General features: G+C 39.0%; 1 protein-coding gene across 1 annotated transcript in view; it reads right to left on the bottom strand.

Moving 5' to 3' along the window:
• phkb (phosphorylase kinase, beta) overlaps nucleotides 1–17,024 on the bottom strand; it is a 205,780-nt gene that overhangs the window by 102,857 nt on the left and 85,899 nt on the right. The window contains exons 11-12 of the mRNA XM_048605984.1: nucleotides 7,909–8,067; nucleotides 5,439–5,533 (exon numbers count right to left, since the gene is read on the bottom strand). Coding sequence (XP_048461941.1) covers nucleotides 5,439–5,533; nucleotides 7,909–8,067 — 254 coding nt within the window. The remainder of the gene's footprint in view (nucleotides 1–5,438; nucleotides 5,534–7,908; nucleotides 8,068–17,024) is intronic.

The following is a 17,024-nucleotide window of genomic DNA, read 5'->3' as shown; positions in this document are numbered from 1 at the left end:
CTCCTATGATGCTGCTTGGCCTGCTGTGTTCATCCAGCCCTGCACCTTGTTGTCTCTGACATTAAACTAATCTGTTCAAACCTTGGTGTCATAACTGTTCCCAAAATAAACTTCTGACAACATACTTGCACCATCACTAAAACTGCTCATGTCCACCACTGTAACATCATTCAACTTTGTCGTGGCAGTTCTGATCTACAGCTGAATCTGTTCTCCTTGATATTTAATGGTAGTGTTTTCATTGATATCGCCACTATCAACATCTTGGGGATTACCACTGCATATGAATATATGAAATAGGTGCAGAAGTAGGTGATTATGCCTCTTAAGCTCACTCTGTCATTTAATAAGACCATATCTGAACTGATTGTTTTGAATTCTACATTTCCATCTACCCTCAACCTTTAATTCCCTTACCTCACAAAAAAAGATTTAACTCCACCTTAAAAATGTTCAAAGACTCCACCAGCTGAGGCAGAGAGTTCTCAAGTTGCACATCCTGCAGAGAGAAATATTCTCATCTCTGTCTTAAAAGGGCAACCCTTAATTTTTAAACAGTGCCTCCTAGGTTTAGATTCATTCACCAGAGTTTCCATGTACACCTTGTCCAGACCATTCATGATAATATATACTTCAATAAAATCATCCCTCACCCTTCTAAGCTCCAGTTGAAATAAAACTCCTTGACCTGGAACTGAACTGGAATAGTTATATAAATACTGTGGCAAAAAGTGGAGCTCAGAGGCTGAGAATTCTGTGGCAAATGTTGTTCATACTGTAGCAAAGGTGTTTGAGACCACACGTTCATCTAGGAAGTAGGAGGTTGACCTCTACATGATACAATATTTTCAAGGAGTTTTGAAATTTATAAAAGTACTTGGGTACAATGAGGGTAAAACTACATTCAACTGCCTTATTCCACATTATGCTTAGTAATAATAGCATATACATAATATTTAAGATTCACTAAGGGTCCCAGCTTTCTCAATGGAGCATGAGTGACTCAGCAGCTGCCATTTTGGAACAGTCTCTACTGCTACCTACCCAATTTCATGCCCAACTCTCTTGCTCATTGTTCCTTTCTCCCCATTCCTCCCTCTTTTCATCTGTCTCCCGAGTGCTTTCTCACAGCAGCAGGACAGACTAAAGGATAATGATATCTGGGTATTGTATGCAAGATATGATTTAGTGAGTATGAACATGTCAGACTATTATTTGACTAGTCTGCTTGACAGCTCACCCAATTTTGGCACAAGCCCTCAGATGTTAGTAAAGTCATTTTGGTAAGTGACTACTTTGCAATATTGACACAGTTAGGTGTGCAATTGTTGTCTCCAGTGCCTAAGACAATGCTGGGTGATCAATATGGTCTCATTCCTTTTGACTTTGTAGCAGTTGGGTACAACTATCACAGTTGCAAGGCCATTCCAGAGAGCATTTAAGAGGCAACTGCATGGCTGTTATTCTGCAATCAGATTTAGGTCAGACCAGATAAGAGTGGCAGATTTCCTTCCCTAAAGGATATTTGTGAACCAGATGAGTTTTTTTGAAACAATGGCAATAGTTTCAAGGTCAACATTATTGAGACTGGCTTTTAATTCCAGCTTTATTAATTGACTTTAAATTCCCAGATCCCATGAAAGGATTTGAACAGTGTTGCCAGAGCATTGGCCTGGCCTCCTGGAATACTAATTCAGTGACATTATCATGCTCGCACCACTTCCTCTTATCCTGAAGTTTTAATGCAGAGCATCACTTAAATCTTTCTCTGACCGGCTCCAAAGCACAGTCAGACTGATTGATAAACTACAGGCCATTGGGCAAGGGAGTCTACAGCACACAGCTGCAACCAAGGGGTTCAGTTAAATGTAATAAGGGTTTGTGGATACTAATTCTAGGTGGAAGGTGGGGTAAGGGTGAGAGGATGCTGGGGATGGAGGAAATCTGAGGGAATTGGTAAGCGAATTTGATCAGGATGGATGACCAAGGTTCAAATGATGCTCATTTTGAAGGAGGCCAAATGGTGGGAGAAATGGTGGGATGGTGGACAAGGGGACCAATAGTGGGGCTCAGGAAAACAGATTGTAATGTGCAGCAGTGGGCGCACCACTTTTAGTGAACATCTTGTTGGGCCTACAGAAATCACTCCTGTTTCTCTTGATCCACAAGCTATGTGTAAAAGCCATCACCTCACCGACTCAGCATGTCTCAGCTCCTTTCAGCTGCTGGGTTTTCCAAGGCCCGCAACTCCTTACCATCATGCGTGATAAACAAAATTACTGCTAAAATATGAACATGAGCCTCAACATAACAAATAGATGACTCTAGCAGGCAGAGTGATTACTCATCCCTTGTCCTGCCTCTGTGAAGACCGGAAATGGGGAAACACAAGGCAGGTTGAGTTCTTGTTCAGATATTTTTAATTTTAATCTTTGACCTAATCAAGTTATATTTAAGAATTCTGATTTGTCCAAATCATTTGAGTTTATGGCAGATAAGACATGCACTCAGACACTGATAATATGATCTAATTTTGTAAAACCTCAAATCGATCGAGCTAATTTTTGTCAGAATGAACTGCAATGCAGAAACGTTTAGCAATTTTTCTAGGATTCTAAATATTTCATGCATGTCACTTTCAGTGTGATTTCCAAAAGTTTAATTGGTAGGACCAGAAAGCTACATTATTACTTTAGTCACTGCAATACTTTTAGCCTAGATTTAAAACAGAGTACTTTGAATCATCATATCAGTACTTTCTACTAACCATTACAAAACCTATTTGCGAACTCAAAGGATTGAGCAGCATGTATTAACTGCATTATCTGATCTTTCTTAAAACTGTACAATTTCTCTTTTGACATTTCTGACAGCTCTTTTGGAGTTCAGAAACGTTGCGAGAAGGAAAACCATACCGCCAATTCACAGTAGTTAGCTGCCATATTTTGAAATTTAAAGATTCAGAATCATAGACGGCCACTTTGACAGCTCCTATCAAATGGCAAGTACATAAGGTAAGTGTGAGGATTTTTTAGATTCACTTGAGGGACACGGACATCACTATCTGAAACAGTAGTTATTACTTGTCCCTAATTGCCTTTGAGAAGGTAGTAGTGAACTGCATCTTGAACTACTGCAGACCATGTTCTGTAGGCGGACTCACAATGCCGTTAGGAAGGGGATTTCACGATTTTGGCCCAGCAACACTGAAGGAACAATGATGTACTTCCAAGTCAAGTCGGTGAATGGCTTGGAGGGCAACTTGCAGGTGGTGGCATCTGTATCTGCAGCCCTTGTCCATCTAGATGGAAGCAGTTGTGGGTGCTGTCTAAGGATCTTTGGTGAATTTCTGCAGTGCATCTTGTAGATGGTACACATTCTGCTACTGAGTGTTGGTGGTGGAGGGAGTGAATGCTTGTGGATGTGGTGCCAATCAAACAGACTGCTTTATCTTGGATGGTGTCAAGCTTCTTGAGTTTTGTTGGAGGTGCACTCATTCAGGCAAGTAGGAGTATTCCATCACACTTCTCACTTGATCCTTGTACATAGCGAACAGGCTTTGAGGAGTCGGGAGGTTGAGTTACTCTGTGGTATTCCTAGCCTCTGACCTTTGTAGTCACTGGTAATGTGGTCCTTGCCCCATAATGGGACTGCACTTTGTGCTGCCCTCATCTTAACATATGGGTTTTTGGCTTGGCTTCAGAAAGACTGGAAAGGCACATGTGGGAGCATATGTGAAAGATATTAATATATAGTTCAACCTGTAAGGACCGACTATCAGTTGACTTTGGATTATCGTACTATACAGATAGAAATTGGGCACATCCCTCTACGTAAGACACTCTCTTGTAGAACGACTGGTATTGCTGCATTAGGGAAAATATTGAAGGTATGATACTAAACACATAACAAAAAGTTACTTGCACATAAAATCCCATTATTTTTTCCAATTAGGTAATCTAGATATCAATGTATTACATATTCAGTTCAAAAAGTCCTTGAACAAAGAGTCCTACCAGCAGGGTTTTTGGAAAATTATCAGCTACAACTCAGTGGAGCATTCTAGATTTAAGACTCATTCCAGAAACTTGAACATATGATCTGATCTAACATCATTACATAAGTTAAGGAGCTTCTGTTGGATTGTAAGATACTCTCTCTTTCAGAGAAGACATTACATTTGCCATTTCAAGTTGATGCAAAAAATCTCACAATTCATGATGTAAAAAATATTATTTAACCATATCACAAATAAAAAGCTTATCTATGTTTCATTATTGTTTGTAAGACCTCACAGTGCACAAATTGGATGAACTATTTCCTACATTACATCTGTGACTAAAATTAATTGGCTGTAAAGCACTTTGGGAAGCCATTAGTCTGTGAAAGCCACTGCATAAATGTGAATTTACTTTATTATAATGCTTCCAGTTTGCAACAGCACTTTCAAGACATTTCTTAACTCATCGTGTTGGACTGCTAGTAACAAGCTTACAACAGCTTCCAAGAGAAATCATCCATTAGTCACAATTACATAAATATTTTTATTATCCCACAAATTACAAGTATTTAATCACAATATGATGAAATGATCATACTATAAGCACTTCAGAGACAAATTTATTTATATGACCAGCTTAATTGTTTTGTGCATTGCTAATGGTGCCATACTTAAGGAAGGATGTGAATGCATTTGAAATTGAAGAGGTTTGCAACAGTTACAGGGATAGCACATGTGAAAAGTTGGGACTATTTTCCCTGGAGAGGGCAGGTTAAGAGGTGATTTGATTGAACTTTTCAACAACATAAGAGGTCTGCATAGAGTGGAGGGGGAGAAACTGTTTCTATTCATAAAAGGATCAAAAATAAAAAGGCACAGATGTAATGAGAATTGCAAAAGAAGGAAATACGATTTGAGAAAAAACTATTTCAAACAGTGAGTGATAATGCCTGGAATGCACCACTTAGAATTGTGGTAGAATAGGTTCAATTGAAGCTTTCAAGAAGGTAGTAATTATTATTTATACAGAAATAACGCACAGAATTATGGCTCTAAGTCACAATACTCCTTCAAGTAGTTAATGCAGACACAATGGGCCAAATGGCCTCCTTCTGCCCCATGGCAATTTTATGATTAAATGCTCATCTGAAATAAAATCTCCGGGTATAGCTGCCCATCATATTACATGGCTAGTCAATTTTTACACAACAGCTCCTATTAATATTTTTCACAGTTACATTAAACACAACTTAACAACTGTCTTTAATATGCCGTTTCACTAAACTATGAAACCTAATGGCAACAGTATAAAGTCAGTAAATTGCTTTCAAGAAAGCTCAAGAATTTTTCAAAGCTTACCATTTTAACTTTGTTCTCTTTCCCAGCTTTTCAGTTGGGTTAATTTAAATATATTGGCTGAACTGCCCTTAATACTCACTTGGTTGGAATACCTCATGCTGATATTTCTCTGCTCCTTTGGGGGCACATATCGTCTAGCAGGGTCCAGATCCTTTGGGCTTATCAATTCGTCCACTATTATGGACAAGGCATAAGGAAATAATTGTCAATTAAAATTTAGCCAACATAGTATATTGTACAAACTCATCCAATCGTCATCTATTGATTTGTTACATGTTTTGAAAATGCCCAACAACTGTCAAAGAACAAAAACAGAAGTTGCTGGAAAAGCTCAGCAGGTCTGGCAGCGTCTGTGAAGAAAAATCAGATTAACGTTTCGGGTCCGGTGACCCTTCCTCGTAACTTTCTGAGGAAGGGTCACTGGACCTGAAACGTTAACTCTGATTTTTTCTTCACAGATGCTGCCAGACCTGCTGAACTTTTCCAGAACTTCTGTTTTTGATACTGATTTACAGCATTCGCAGTTCTTTTGGTTTTTAATTGTCATAGAACTACTGCAGTTAAAAGGGTGACTAACTCAAGACCAGACAACGAGCATTAACAAATTATTTGGCTAAAGCGAGCTTCATCACCAATTCTGATATCATCCTTGTGTGACATCCAAACATGCACTTGCCAATAGTTTCACAAGATGATAACCAAGAGTAGTAAGTGTGATTGATAAATTCTCATCTATTCCAGGGATCAGAGAATGTCACTTAATTGGAAAATACTATCTCCTTTGGTGAAATAAGTGAATTCAACAGGAATTAGAGTTTTGAACTCTATGCCATCTCAGCCTCTTTCTCAGTTTCATAACAGATAACGTATTTCACAGCAAAGCTATCCAGCATGTGGTGTGCAATATTTTTAATATTAAAAGAATTTTGAAAAGTTTTAAAATGCATTTAGTTACAAACTTGTCACTATGCAGCATCCCAGTTTAAGTTATTAACACTCATTTTTGGAATTATTCAAAGCATTTGATACTATTTTGAACCAACCTAAAAATAATTAATACTGAAAAATGTTGAAGGCTATCAGCAGGTCTGGAAAGATCTGTGGTGAAAAAAAGTTCACATTTCAGTTGTTAAATAAATAATGAATGATGGAAGTCATTATCAAACTGAAATGATAACTCTTCATCACTGCACAGTTGAGTATCTCCAAAACGTTCTTGTTTAGTTCAGGTTTCCAACATCTGCAGTCTTTTGCCTGAACAAAAAAAAATCTTATTTTGTCTTAAGAAGTGATACTATGTTCCTGCATCAATTTCAATTGTTTTAAAGCACACTATAAAATTGACTGGTTGCTGTATAAATTGAATGCATGCAGAAGGGTGAGATATATAAAAAAAGTCAAAGCCTGAAAGTACAGGGAAACCATTATCTGTGATGTTTACTTCAATAATTACTTAAATATTGAGGACTGAAAGTTAACTTCAACAATTTGCTGGAACAGAAATTTAGTCATTTTACACTCAAAGGCCTTGCTTTCATGCAACATATGAGCTCATAAAATGAGCCACAGCCTTGATCATTGCACTACAATCACAGATGACATAAACGTGGAATTATCTTCCTTTTGCCTCTTGGAACTTACATTGTCTTTAATATCAAACTTCCACTTTCTGCTGACATTTAAGATCAAAGCAAGAAGATTATAAGCAATGACTTCTCTTTCCTGTCCCCAGTGATCCACCTCTGTTCTTTTTCACTTTTTCACCAACTTTTTAGCCCTTGGCAACATCATTCAGAAGCATAGATTCCACGCGTATGCTGATGACCCTATTTCTATTTTTCCACAGCCTCTCTTAAACTATCTACTGCTCCTTTCATCAGAACAGATTCATACAACTTTGAGTTCTGAATCAGTTGAAAGTTCTTCCATCTAAACATTAGAAATATCAAAGCTTTTGCTTTCAGCCCCCATTTAAATCTATTCCACTATCAATGACTCACTTAGACTGAGCAACAATGTTTACAACCTCAGGAATATCTTTAGCTGAATTTTCAACTCCACATCCTTGGCATAACAAAGATCACACACTTCAACTGGAACATAATTGTCAACTTGCCTAGCCTCTCACCTCGCTGCTTCTAGATTTAGTTAGTCTGCTAGTCTGCTCAACTCTAATCCTATATTCTTTTCCAACTTCTGCTGGTTGCACCAATTCTTGTTCAATTATCATACCTGTTCTTGCCTACTTATGTTGGTTCTATATAACCCGCATCTCAAATGTGAGATTCTTATCCTTGGTGTTCAAAACTGTCGATGGCTTTAAGTAGCCCCCAACAACTGCGCCCACCCCTTTCCATATAAGACGCTGTTTGTTTAAACTTTTTAACATTTCTGCATTTCTGCAGCTCCGTTAGCAATGTTACTTTTCCTTATACTTCTGTAAATCACCTTGGGATGCTTTTTTCCACATTAAAGGAGCTGTATAAAAACAGGCTGTTGCTGCTGGTTTCTAATTTAATTTGTTGAGCTAACAGAACTATTATACTTACCAAGCAGCTTTGCAATTATGTACAGGGCCTGTCCCCATAAGAAAAGATTTCCATCATGTCCAGAATTACTAGGAAAACGCTTTAGGCTGCCAGGTGCTCTCCTTTCTGCTTCAATAAAATCAGCCGGCACATAATAATACTTTGGTACAATGGCAAAGCCTGTAGGGTTAAGAAATAGATATTGATTAAACATATGCATTATAAAATTCATTGATATCCCAAACAAAATGAAAAATAAACTTAGTTACATGCAAAATCTACAGTAGTCAAGCATTTCTTGAAAAAACCTCAGGTAATGGGCGTAGAGTTAAGTTTTAAATTATTCTTCACATTTCCTTTGTTATGTTTACTTATTCAGCTTATCTTGTTCATTCCAATCGTGCAAAGTTCAAAATTGTAGTTTTAAAATAAAGTAACACTTTGATCATTATTACAACTTATGTGCATATGTACAAATATTCATATTAGCAACAGCAGTAGGCCATTCAATCCCTTGAACTGCTCTGTTAGTCAATAAGATCAGGGCTGATTTAACGTAGCCTTAACTTCACTTTCTTGGCTGCCTCCAATAACCCTAGACTCCTTTGCCAATCAAAAAGCTTCCACATTCAGCCTTAGATATATTCATTTACTAAGCCTCCATTGCTTTCTGGGACAGAATTCTAAGTACTAATGAAATCAGGGAAGGAATTCCTCGTCACAGAATCTTAGAATCCCTGCAGTGTGGAAGCAGGTCATTCTGCCCACACAGGCCCTCTGAAGAGTATCCCACCCAGATCCACCCCTGTACTCCATCATTGTAACCCTGCATATCCCACGGCTAAGCCACCAAGCCTGCACATCCCCATGTCCACTTTGGGCAATTTAGCATGGCCAATCCAACTAACTTGCACATCTCTGGACTGTCTAAAATAGGAAACCTCTTATTTTGAATCTGTACTTCCTCGTACAACATTCTGCCATGATGGCAAAGTACAAATATCAGCCACCAAACCAAATTTTATTTTAAATAAAAGCAGAAAATGTTGGAAAAACTCAACAGGTCTGGCAGCATCCACTTAGAGTCCAAAGTATCTTCTTTAGAAATAGGCGATGACCTGGTGATATTATCACGGGGCTGTCAATCCAGAGACCAGCTAATGTTCTAGGGACCTGGGTTCAAATCCCACCAAGGCAGATGGTGGAATTTGAATTCAATTTTAAAAAATCTGGCTCTAAGAGTCTAACGATTACCATGAATCCATTGCCCATTATTGGGAAAAACCCATCTGGTTCACTAATGTCCATCAGGGAAGGAAACTGCCATCCTTACTTGGTCTGGCTTACATGTGACTTCTGATCCAGAGCAATGTGGCCGACTCTGAACTGCCCTCTGGGTAATCAGGGCTGGTGCCAGCGACACCCTCATCCCATGAATGAACAAAAAAAACTGTTTTTCTCTCCAAAGACCTGCTGAGTCTTTCCAGTATTTTCTGTTTTTATTTTGGATTTGCAGCATCCACAGTATTGTATTTTTATTTTAGAATTATTTTATATGCACTTTACTACACTGTATGTGTCTAAGCTATTGTTGTTAAATTACTTAGCTGTTTAATTAAATAATGAAGCATCAGAATTAATCAGATGCATGATTATTATGCTTACAATATACAAAGTCAATTAGAATAACATTTTCAAACTTCTAACTGAGAATAATGTCTCCAAACTATTCTTTTGCAGACACTCTTGAAATAATTACCTATGATGTTTTAACAGCAGCAAAGGAAAACACCATAGATAATTTCTTTTGAAGATGGAACTGTCATTCCATCATGGTAAAGGCAGGAACATCATGTGAGCACATGACGAAAGTACAATGTCTGTCAAAGATTATGTGCAATATTATAGAGACTAGCGGCTGTAAATGGCTGAAACACATATTAAAACTAAAACTGCTTCATCTTGTGAAGAATTGCTCCAGGACAAAAAAAAACATTGCTTCACTTCTTGTAATTGTCACTTTCATTCTTAGCCATTCCCAATGTGTGACCTTTTCTTTTTGTCATTCTAGTTATATTCTACCTCTACTCACAGCTCTGACAGAATTTCTTTTTTGTGGCTTCTGTATTCATGTGTTTCCAAATCTTCTATGTACTCATTCTGTGAGTCTTAGCTTTCTTGTAATGCTCTTCCTTGGCATGTCTCAAAATCTCTACGCTCTTTCCTTTGTGCTTTAACTTATACACTTAATTTCTTACATCTTCTGCTCCTTTTCAAAAAGTATTCAGCAAGATGGAAGCAAATAATAAAGAACTGGATTGGAGAAGAGGGCAGGTAGGAGTAGTTTTTTGACACCTGAAGGAGTATACAGTCACAGGGCTGAATTTCCCCATGTTTTCGTTAAGTGCCAATTTCGGAGGATTTCCTTCTTTAAACCCTGGTGAATTTTCTCAAAAAATTATATGTTACTCACTTTATTAGTTATGGATGCACCGTGATTACATATTCTTGCAGTCAGCAGCAGAAGTGCTCACTGGTGCTTATGTATCCCCAGCTGCGCATTTTCAAAGGTGCAAGCCATGAAGTGCTGTTAGTGTCTTGCTGTACAATTTCAACTGTATAGTTGAGACAGGCAAGATGGCACCCCTCTTCACAGACAGAGACCTGGATGTCGTGATTGTAACAAGATCAGCCAGCTGGACCTCATAGAAATTAGTTCTCTGATTGGGACTGTTAATCTGGTCCAATTGGCGAGCCCTTGCTGGCATATAAAAAGGTTGAGTGTCAGAGATACTGACACTCTGGAACCTGACTCTGAATGGGGGAGTACGAAAGTCAACAACTATTCATGTGTAAATAAAGCATGACTTGGTGACAGCATACCAGCCTCTGTGGAGTTATTTTATTGGGGTTCTGGGAGAAGGGGTAGAAGGGAGGACGACCATCCTCTTTCCCCACGTCTACCAGAGGAGAACACAACTACCAGTCTTATCTTAACTCGACTCACAGGTCAGTTCGGTAACCACAGTCCAGAGAACATGCAGCGTGAAGATTAATGACTTTCTACGCTCCACAATAAGTACTGTTATCTTACTTTCTGCTATGTCACACACTCACTCAGCTAATTTGATTAATTCACCTACCTGCCACCAAGGCTCGTCTGCCACATTCACTACTGCATATAGTATCTTCCTTCAATAGCTCTTACCAACTCCATCCCCTCAAACTACAAACCCTTCCTATCTGCTGTGCTTTTTACTCATTAATTTTGACCACCTCACTACATCGCCTGCACATGCACCAACACTAACAGCTATGCAACGCTTTTTCAACTCATTCAGTCACTTCCTTTGTCTCATAGCAGGAGAAAACTACCCACAATAGGGCTGGAAGTACCAAGATGGGTAGATGGATGGCTGATATTTATCTCCTCAGCATTTACAAGGAGGAAATCATTGAGTTTGTTGGAAAGGACGATGATTGCTCATATGACAATGCCAAGACCACCATGTTCTGGCATTTTACTGTGTTGTACGGCTCCCCTATTACTACCACCGCTAACGTATTTTTAAGATGTTCAAACTTCTATACCTATTGTGAAACTCACTCCCTTTTGTGTTTTATGAGGCACCGGCAGCATCCACACAGCCTCCAATCGCAACAGGCCAGCCCTTCTGGACATCAGCTCCTCCTGCACCTCTAAGGGAGAGCCATAGGTTCCTCAGAGGATGTAAAAGTATAGCATTCTCCTCCATCCTCTACCAGGTCAGAAACTATCATTCCTGTGGGTACTTTAGCTAGATTGGATTCGGGAACACATTCTGGTGAGCACAACACTGTGAAATCTCTGCAGTTGACCGAAGTGGTGTCCCAGTCACCAGTACTCTCAGGATTGCCAGAACCAGGCATCTGCTCAGGCCCCAAGCAGAAGAGTTCCCCATGGCGTCAGCCATTAACAATTTTGTAAAAAGGTACAGAGAGACACAAAGCAGTAGGCAGGATTGTCGGAGACACTCAATGAACTGGATCACAGGTTGGAAGAATGCATCAACGTTATCCCCTCAATACCATGCAGGCTCTGTCACATGGTCCCAGTTGCCCTGAAAGTTTATGTCCATCATGTGCCATTCAATTTCCTTTTAAAATTATTGATCATCTCAACTTCCATCACCCTATCAACAATGAGTCCTAAGCCATTATCACTTGCTCATAAAAAGGTTCTCCTCCATATTTTGCTGCATTGCTAGCTCAAAACCTTAAATGTGCAACCCAATTCTTGTACCATTGCCTTATGGAAACAGCTTTTCGTTCGCTTCCTTATTTGAGCCTGTCATAATCTCATACACTCTATCCACATTAATCACCTTTACTTCAAAACCCAGCCTCTACAAGCTTCTAAGGTAGCTCCTCCTCACAAGCCCATCCTGGAACACATGCAGAGAAGAGGAAATGGAGGCTAAATTTGGAAGAGAGGATGTGTACGTGGGTCCCTGATTGACATGATACACAAAGAAAGGGATAAAAAATTAGGATTGAGCACTTGCTGTGTCTAGCATCTGGAAAAAATAACTGCCTTCGAATAACTTGAGGCAAGGAAAGGAAAACAGTTGCACCCTGTGAACACTCTTAAGGCAAATAGTGCCTTCAATTATCAGGAAAGACCAGAACATGGGGCTTAGTGAATGCTGGCAGTTGGTGGGCAAGAGACTTTGATATTTTGTTCAAATGTAATTTTGTTTGCAGTTAGCATTAGATAACATTTAACTGATTCTACAGTTTAAATTCTAATGTTCCAGCCTTAACCAAGGTTTCAACAAGATGTCCACTGGAAGAGCTGTTGGTCTTAGTTAATTAAAGAAGCAGCTGAAACACGTTCATCTGTAACTGGGACAGCTAAGCTTCTGTATTTGGGGCAGCTAGACAATTTACCAATCAGGACTACTATTCCGGAGGTTCAGCCTAATGCACTGGGGACCATAGCATTTAATTAAATTAAATTCCATTAGTAAATCAGAAATGCAACCAAAAAATGCCAGTCTCAGGGTAGATATTTTCAAATCAACCTGCTCACAGACATTCTTATACACCTCAGAAGTAGGTGGGACTTGAATCCAGGTCTCCTTAGTCGGATGTAGGGACACTCCCACAGTGCTATAAGATTCCTCTAGTTTCAGAGTATTCATCCCTTAGTGGTGTCGAACTACCACCATCTCGGTTAACAAATGAACAGGCTAACTAATTGCACATAGTTTTAGGGTAGTGTCTCAAACCTAACTAATCTCAGCTGTTTCATCGATGATCTTCATTCTGTTATAAGGTCAGAGTAAGAATGTTTACTGATTGCAACACAATACAATGTTCAGCACAATTCATGACTCTACAGCTACTGAAATATACTGTGGACATAACCAACAACAGTTGGACAACATTTTGGGTTGATTTATCATGGGGCAAGTAACATTTATGCCATACAAGTGCAAAGCAATAACCATCATCAATAAGAAAATCAAGAATTTCAATGGCTTAACATTACTCAATCCCCTACTATAAACATCCTAGCTGTTAACATTGTTCAGAATCTGAACAGGACCAACCACATAAATACAAGGCTTTAGGAGCTGGTCAAAGGCTGGGAATTTTGCAGTGAGTAATTCATCTCCTGACTCTTCAAAGCAGGTCAGTCATCTACACAGCGCAAGTCAGGAGTGAGATGAAATAAATTTTCACTTGCCAGGATGAGTGCAGATCCAACAACACTCAAGCAGTTCAACAGCAATGGGGAGAAGGATTCCACCTACCACTTTAAACATTCACTCCCTCCACCACAAATGTGCAGTGTAACATCTACAAGATGTAATGCAGCAACTTATCAAAGTTCCTTCATCAGTATCTTCCAAAACTATGCCTTCTCCCACCTCAAAGTAGAAAGGCAGCAGGATGCATGGAAACACACCACCATCAAGTTGCCCTTGAAGTCACACAACCTCCTGACTTGGAACTATAGCACAGTTCCTTCACTGTCACTCATTCAAAATTTTGGACTCTTCTCTTAGCAGCTGTATAGATGATTCTACATCATATGGACTGCAGTGATTCAAGAAGACAGTTCATGACCAATTAGGTTTGGGCAATAGCTGCAGGCCTAACCAGAAATGCTCACATCCTGTGATCGAGCATGTATGTAAAATTAAAACAGAACAGATCCCTGGGCTGAGCCACAGAGCTGCAAATCAATTATATTCAGATGACGTAATTACTCAAAGCAGCAAATCTTTATTTCAGGAGAGCCATCAGTGACAGCCATCTGAAATCCAAAGACTGAATTAGAGATTACAAGTTACTCCAAATGTTTTTATCAAATTGATTAAAATATTATTTGATTTAAAAATAAAATGCATCATCATTATATTTTGGGTGCACTGTCATCCAAAGATTGAAGTGATATGTTACATGGTCAGAGATAGTAAGAACTGCCGATGCTGGAGTCAGAGATAACACAGTGTGGAGCTGGAGGAACACAGCGGGCCAGGCAGCATCAGAGGAGTAGGAAAATTGACATTTTGGGTGGGGACCCTCCTTCAGAAACGTCAACTTTCCTGCTCCTCTGATGCTGCCTGGCCTGCTGTGTTCCTCCAGCTCCACACTGTTTTACGTTACATTGTCATTTATCTTTAAACAAAAAGATCACTTGTGTAGTTGGGCTTTTTACTATCAGTAAAAAGCATTATATATGACATTAATTGCAGTTGTTAGAGATGGTAGATTTAAAGTATTGATGATATGTGTTTGGTTCACTTTTGAAGTTTTTTGGTGTTATGTATGTACTGTTTTACAAGGGATTACAAAACAAATATTTATATGAACTTCTAGCATTCAAGACTGCACTGTTTTGGTGCACACCATAAACATCGCTCCTTCAATTTACCAGATGTACTGTGATAACTAACTAGTCACTGAAACTCATCTATGGTTTTTTTCAAAAAAACAGTCGTAACATTAATGTACAAATCTGTTCAAAACATTCTCAGCTTTTTTCTGTAAACTACAACGAAAGGAGTGTACTTTCAAAGCACCATCTGAAGCTGTTTTACATAAAGCAAACGACATCCTCATCAATCATTGACATCAATTGTAATCTTCCTTCTCTTTGGATTCAAATAACTTTGCACAGCTAAATAATATATTCATGGTTACCAAATGTGATACCTCTCAAATTTATACCGCAGTCTCATTTCATATTGTTTGAGACTGCTTTTATTAATGCCTTGCAGCACACAGGATATTATACAGTTTTCTGAAGACTGTTCTACATGCAAAATCTCCATGTCTTCATGTTCAAGAAAATAAGACAGTCTAGATTAAAAAATTAAATGCACAAGGTGGATCTGCTGGCAATCTAAAATGCAGATTTATTAGGATGCTGTTTGCCAAAAATAAATACAAATGAAAGACTTGAAGAGTTGGATTTTCAATGGAATAACATTGCAGAGTGAAGGGCAATATGATAGGCTTTAAACTATGTTTAGCTCAACAGAGTAGACAGAAGCAGATTGTTTAGTAGTCGAAGGATCAAGGATGGAAGGCAACAGCTACAAGATTTAATTTAAGAGATTTACAACAAAGGATGGGAGAAACTTCTTAGAGTTTTTAGGCAGCACAATTCACTCCAAGGTTCTACTTCAATGATTAGATTGTATAGAGGGCAGGAAGTAAAGACAAAATAGCTACATATGTATAGACCACATCTTTTCTTTTTGGAAGTCTGGGCTGGAAATGAAGAAAATGGATACTGCTTTAAAAAATATTTTAAGAAGTGTGCAAGGCGTTTGTAAAAAAAAGACAATTTAAATGATGCATATAATACAATGTTACTTTCTGGAACAGTGAATCCAGAAAAATTGGCACCATCTGTTGTGGGTTCGAGAAACTCAGCATAATGGCAGCCTTCTGATAAGCTGTAGTCAAACCAGTGAATGAAACAGAAACCTCCAGGAACCAGCTGCAACATAAGCTCTCTGTCTCCTTTCTCATTAAAGTTGCTCTCTCCAACTGTCTTAAGAAGTAGTAGAAAAAACTACATTCAGAGACACTGAAAGAAAGAATTCTAAAAAAAAGAAAAGGAAAAACCTCAAGTACAAAATACTCAACCAACGAAGTAAAGACCATACCTGATTTTGCAACCAAGTGATACCATTGACAAAAATCAAGAGGATTAGGAGAAGAGCTCATTCTACTTTTGTGGCCTGAACTTGTGAAACAGAACTGTTTCTTTTCACAGACTACGTTTTTTCTTACCCATAGTTCTTGTGTCAAATTGATTAATTTCATTAATAGAAATTCTAAATAGTTGAGACCCTCAGCATTGATCCTTGTATGGTTCCATTAGTTAGGGCCGACCCCATTTGAAAATGCCCAATTTATCCCTTCTATGTAGGGCGGCATGGTGGCACAATGGTTAGGATTGCTGCCTCACAGCACCAGGGATCTGCGTTCAATTCCAGCCTCCAGCAACTGTCTGTGTGGAGTTTGCACATTCTCCCCATGTCTTTGTGGGTTTCCTCTCTGTGCTCTGGTTTCCTCCCACAGTCGAAAGATGTGCAGGTTAGGTGGATTGGCCAAGCTTAATTGCCCATAGTGTCCAGGGATGTTGAGGCTAGGTGGATTAGCCATGGGAAATGCAGGGTTACAGGACTAGGGTAGGAGTGTGGGTCTGGTCTGGGTGGGATGCTCTTTGGAGTGTTGATGCGGACTCAATGGGCCGAATGGACTGCTTTCACTCTGTAGGATGTCCATGATTCTGTTTCCAGTCCATTAACCAATACTTTATCCATGTTAACATATTATCCATGTGTATCCATCTTGTATATTTACATTTTGTGTGGTATCTTATGAATTGCCTTTTGGAAATCTAACTATTCTCCAGCTACCAGTTCCCCTTTATCTATCTATATTGCTTCAGGACATGGTCGAGCAGTTTCAAGGCCGAAGAGATTACAAGAGAGTTGCAGTGGGAGAGAGATCCCCTGAGGTCTGTCCGGAGGGAGGAGGGTAACTTCTTCAGGCTAGGCATCCTTAGAAGAGGCTTCACAGTGGGGTTAAAATTGTATCAGAGATAGTAGGAACTGCAGATGCTGGAG

The sequence above is a fragment of the Rhincodon typus genome, chromosome 15 (assembly GCF_021869965.1).
Source record: "Rhincodon typus isolate 14 chromosome 15, sRhiTyp1.1, whole genome shotgun sequence".
Taxonomy (NCBI): Eukaryota; Metazoa; Chordata; class Chondrichthyes; order Orectolobiformes; family Rhincodontidae; genus Rhincodon; species Rhincodon typus.
This window is presented reverse-complemented; position numbering and strand designations above follow the sequence as displayed.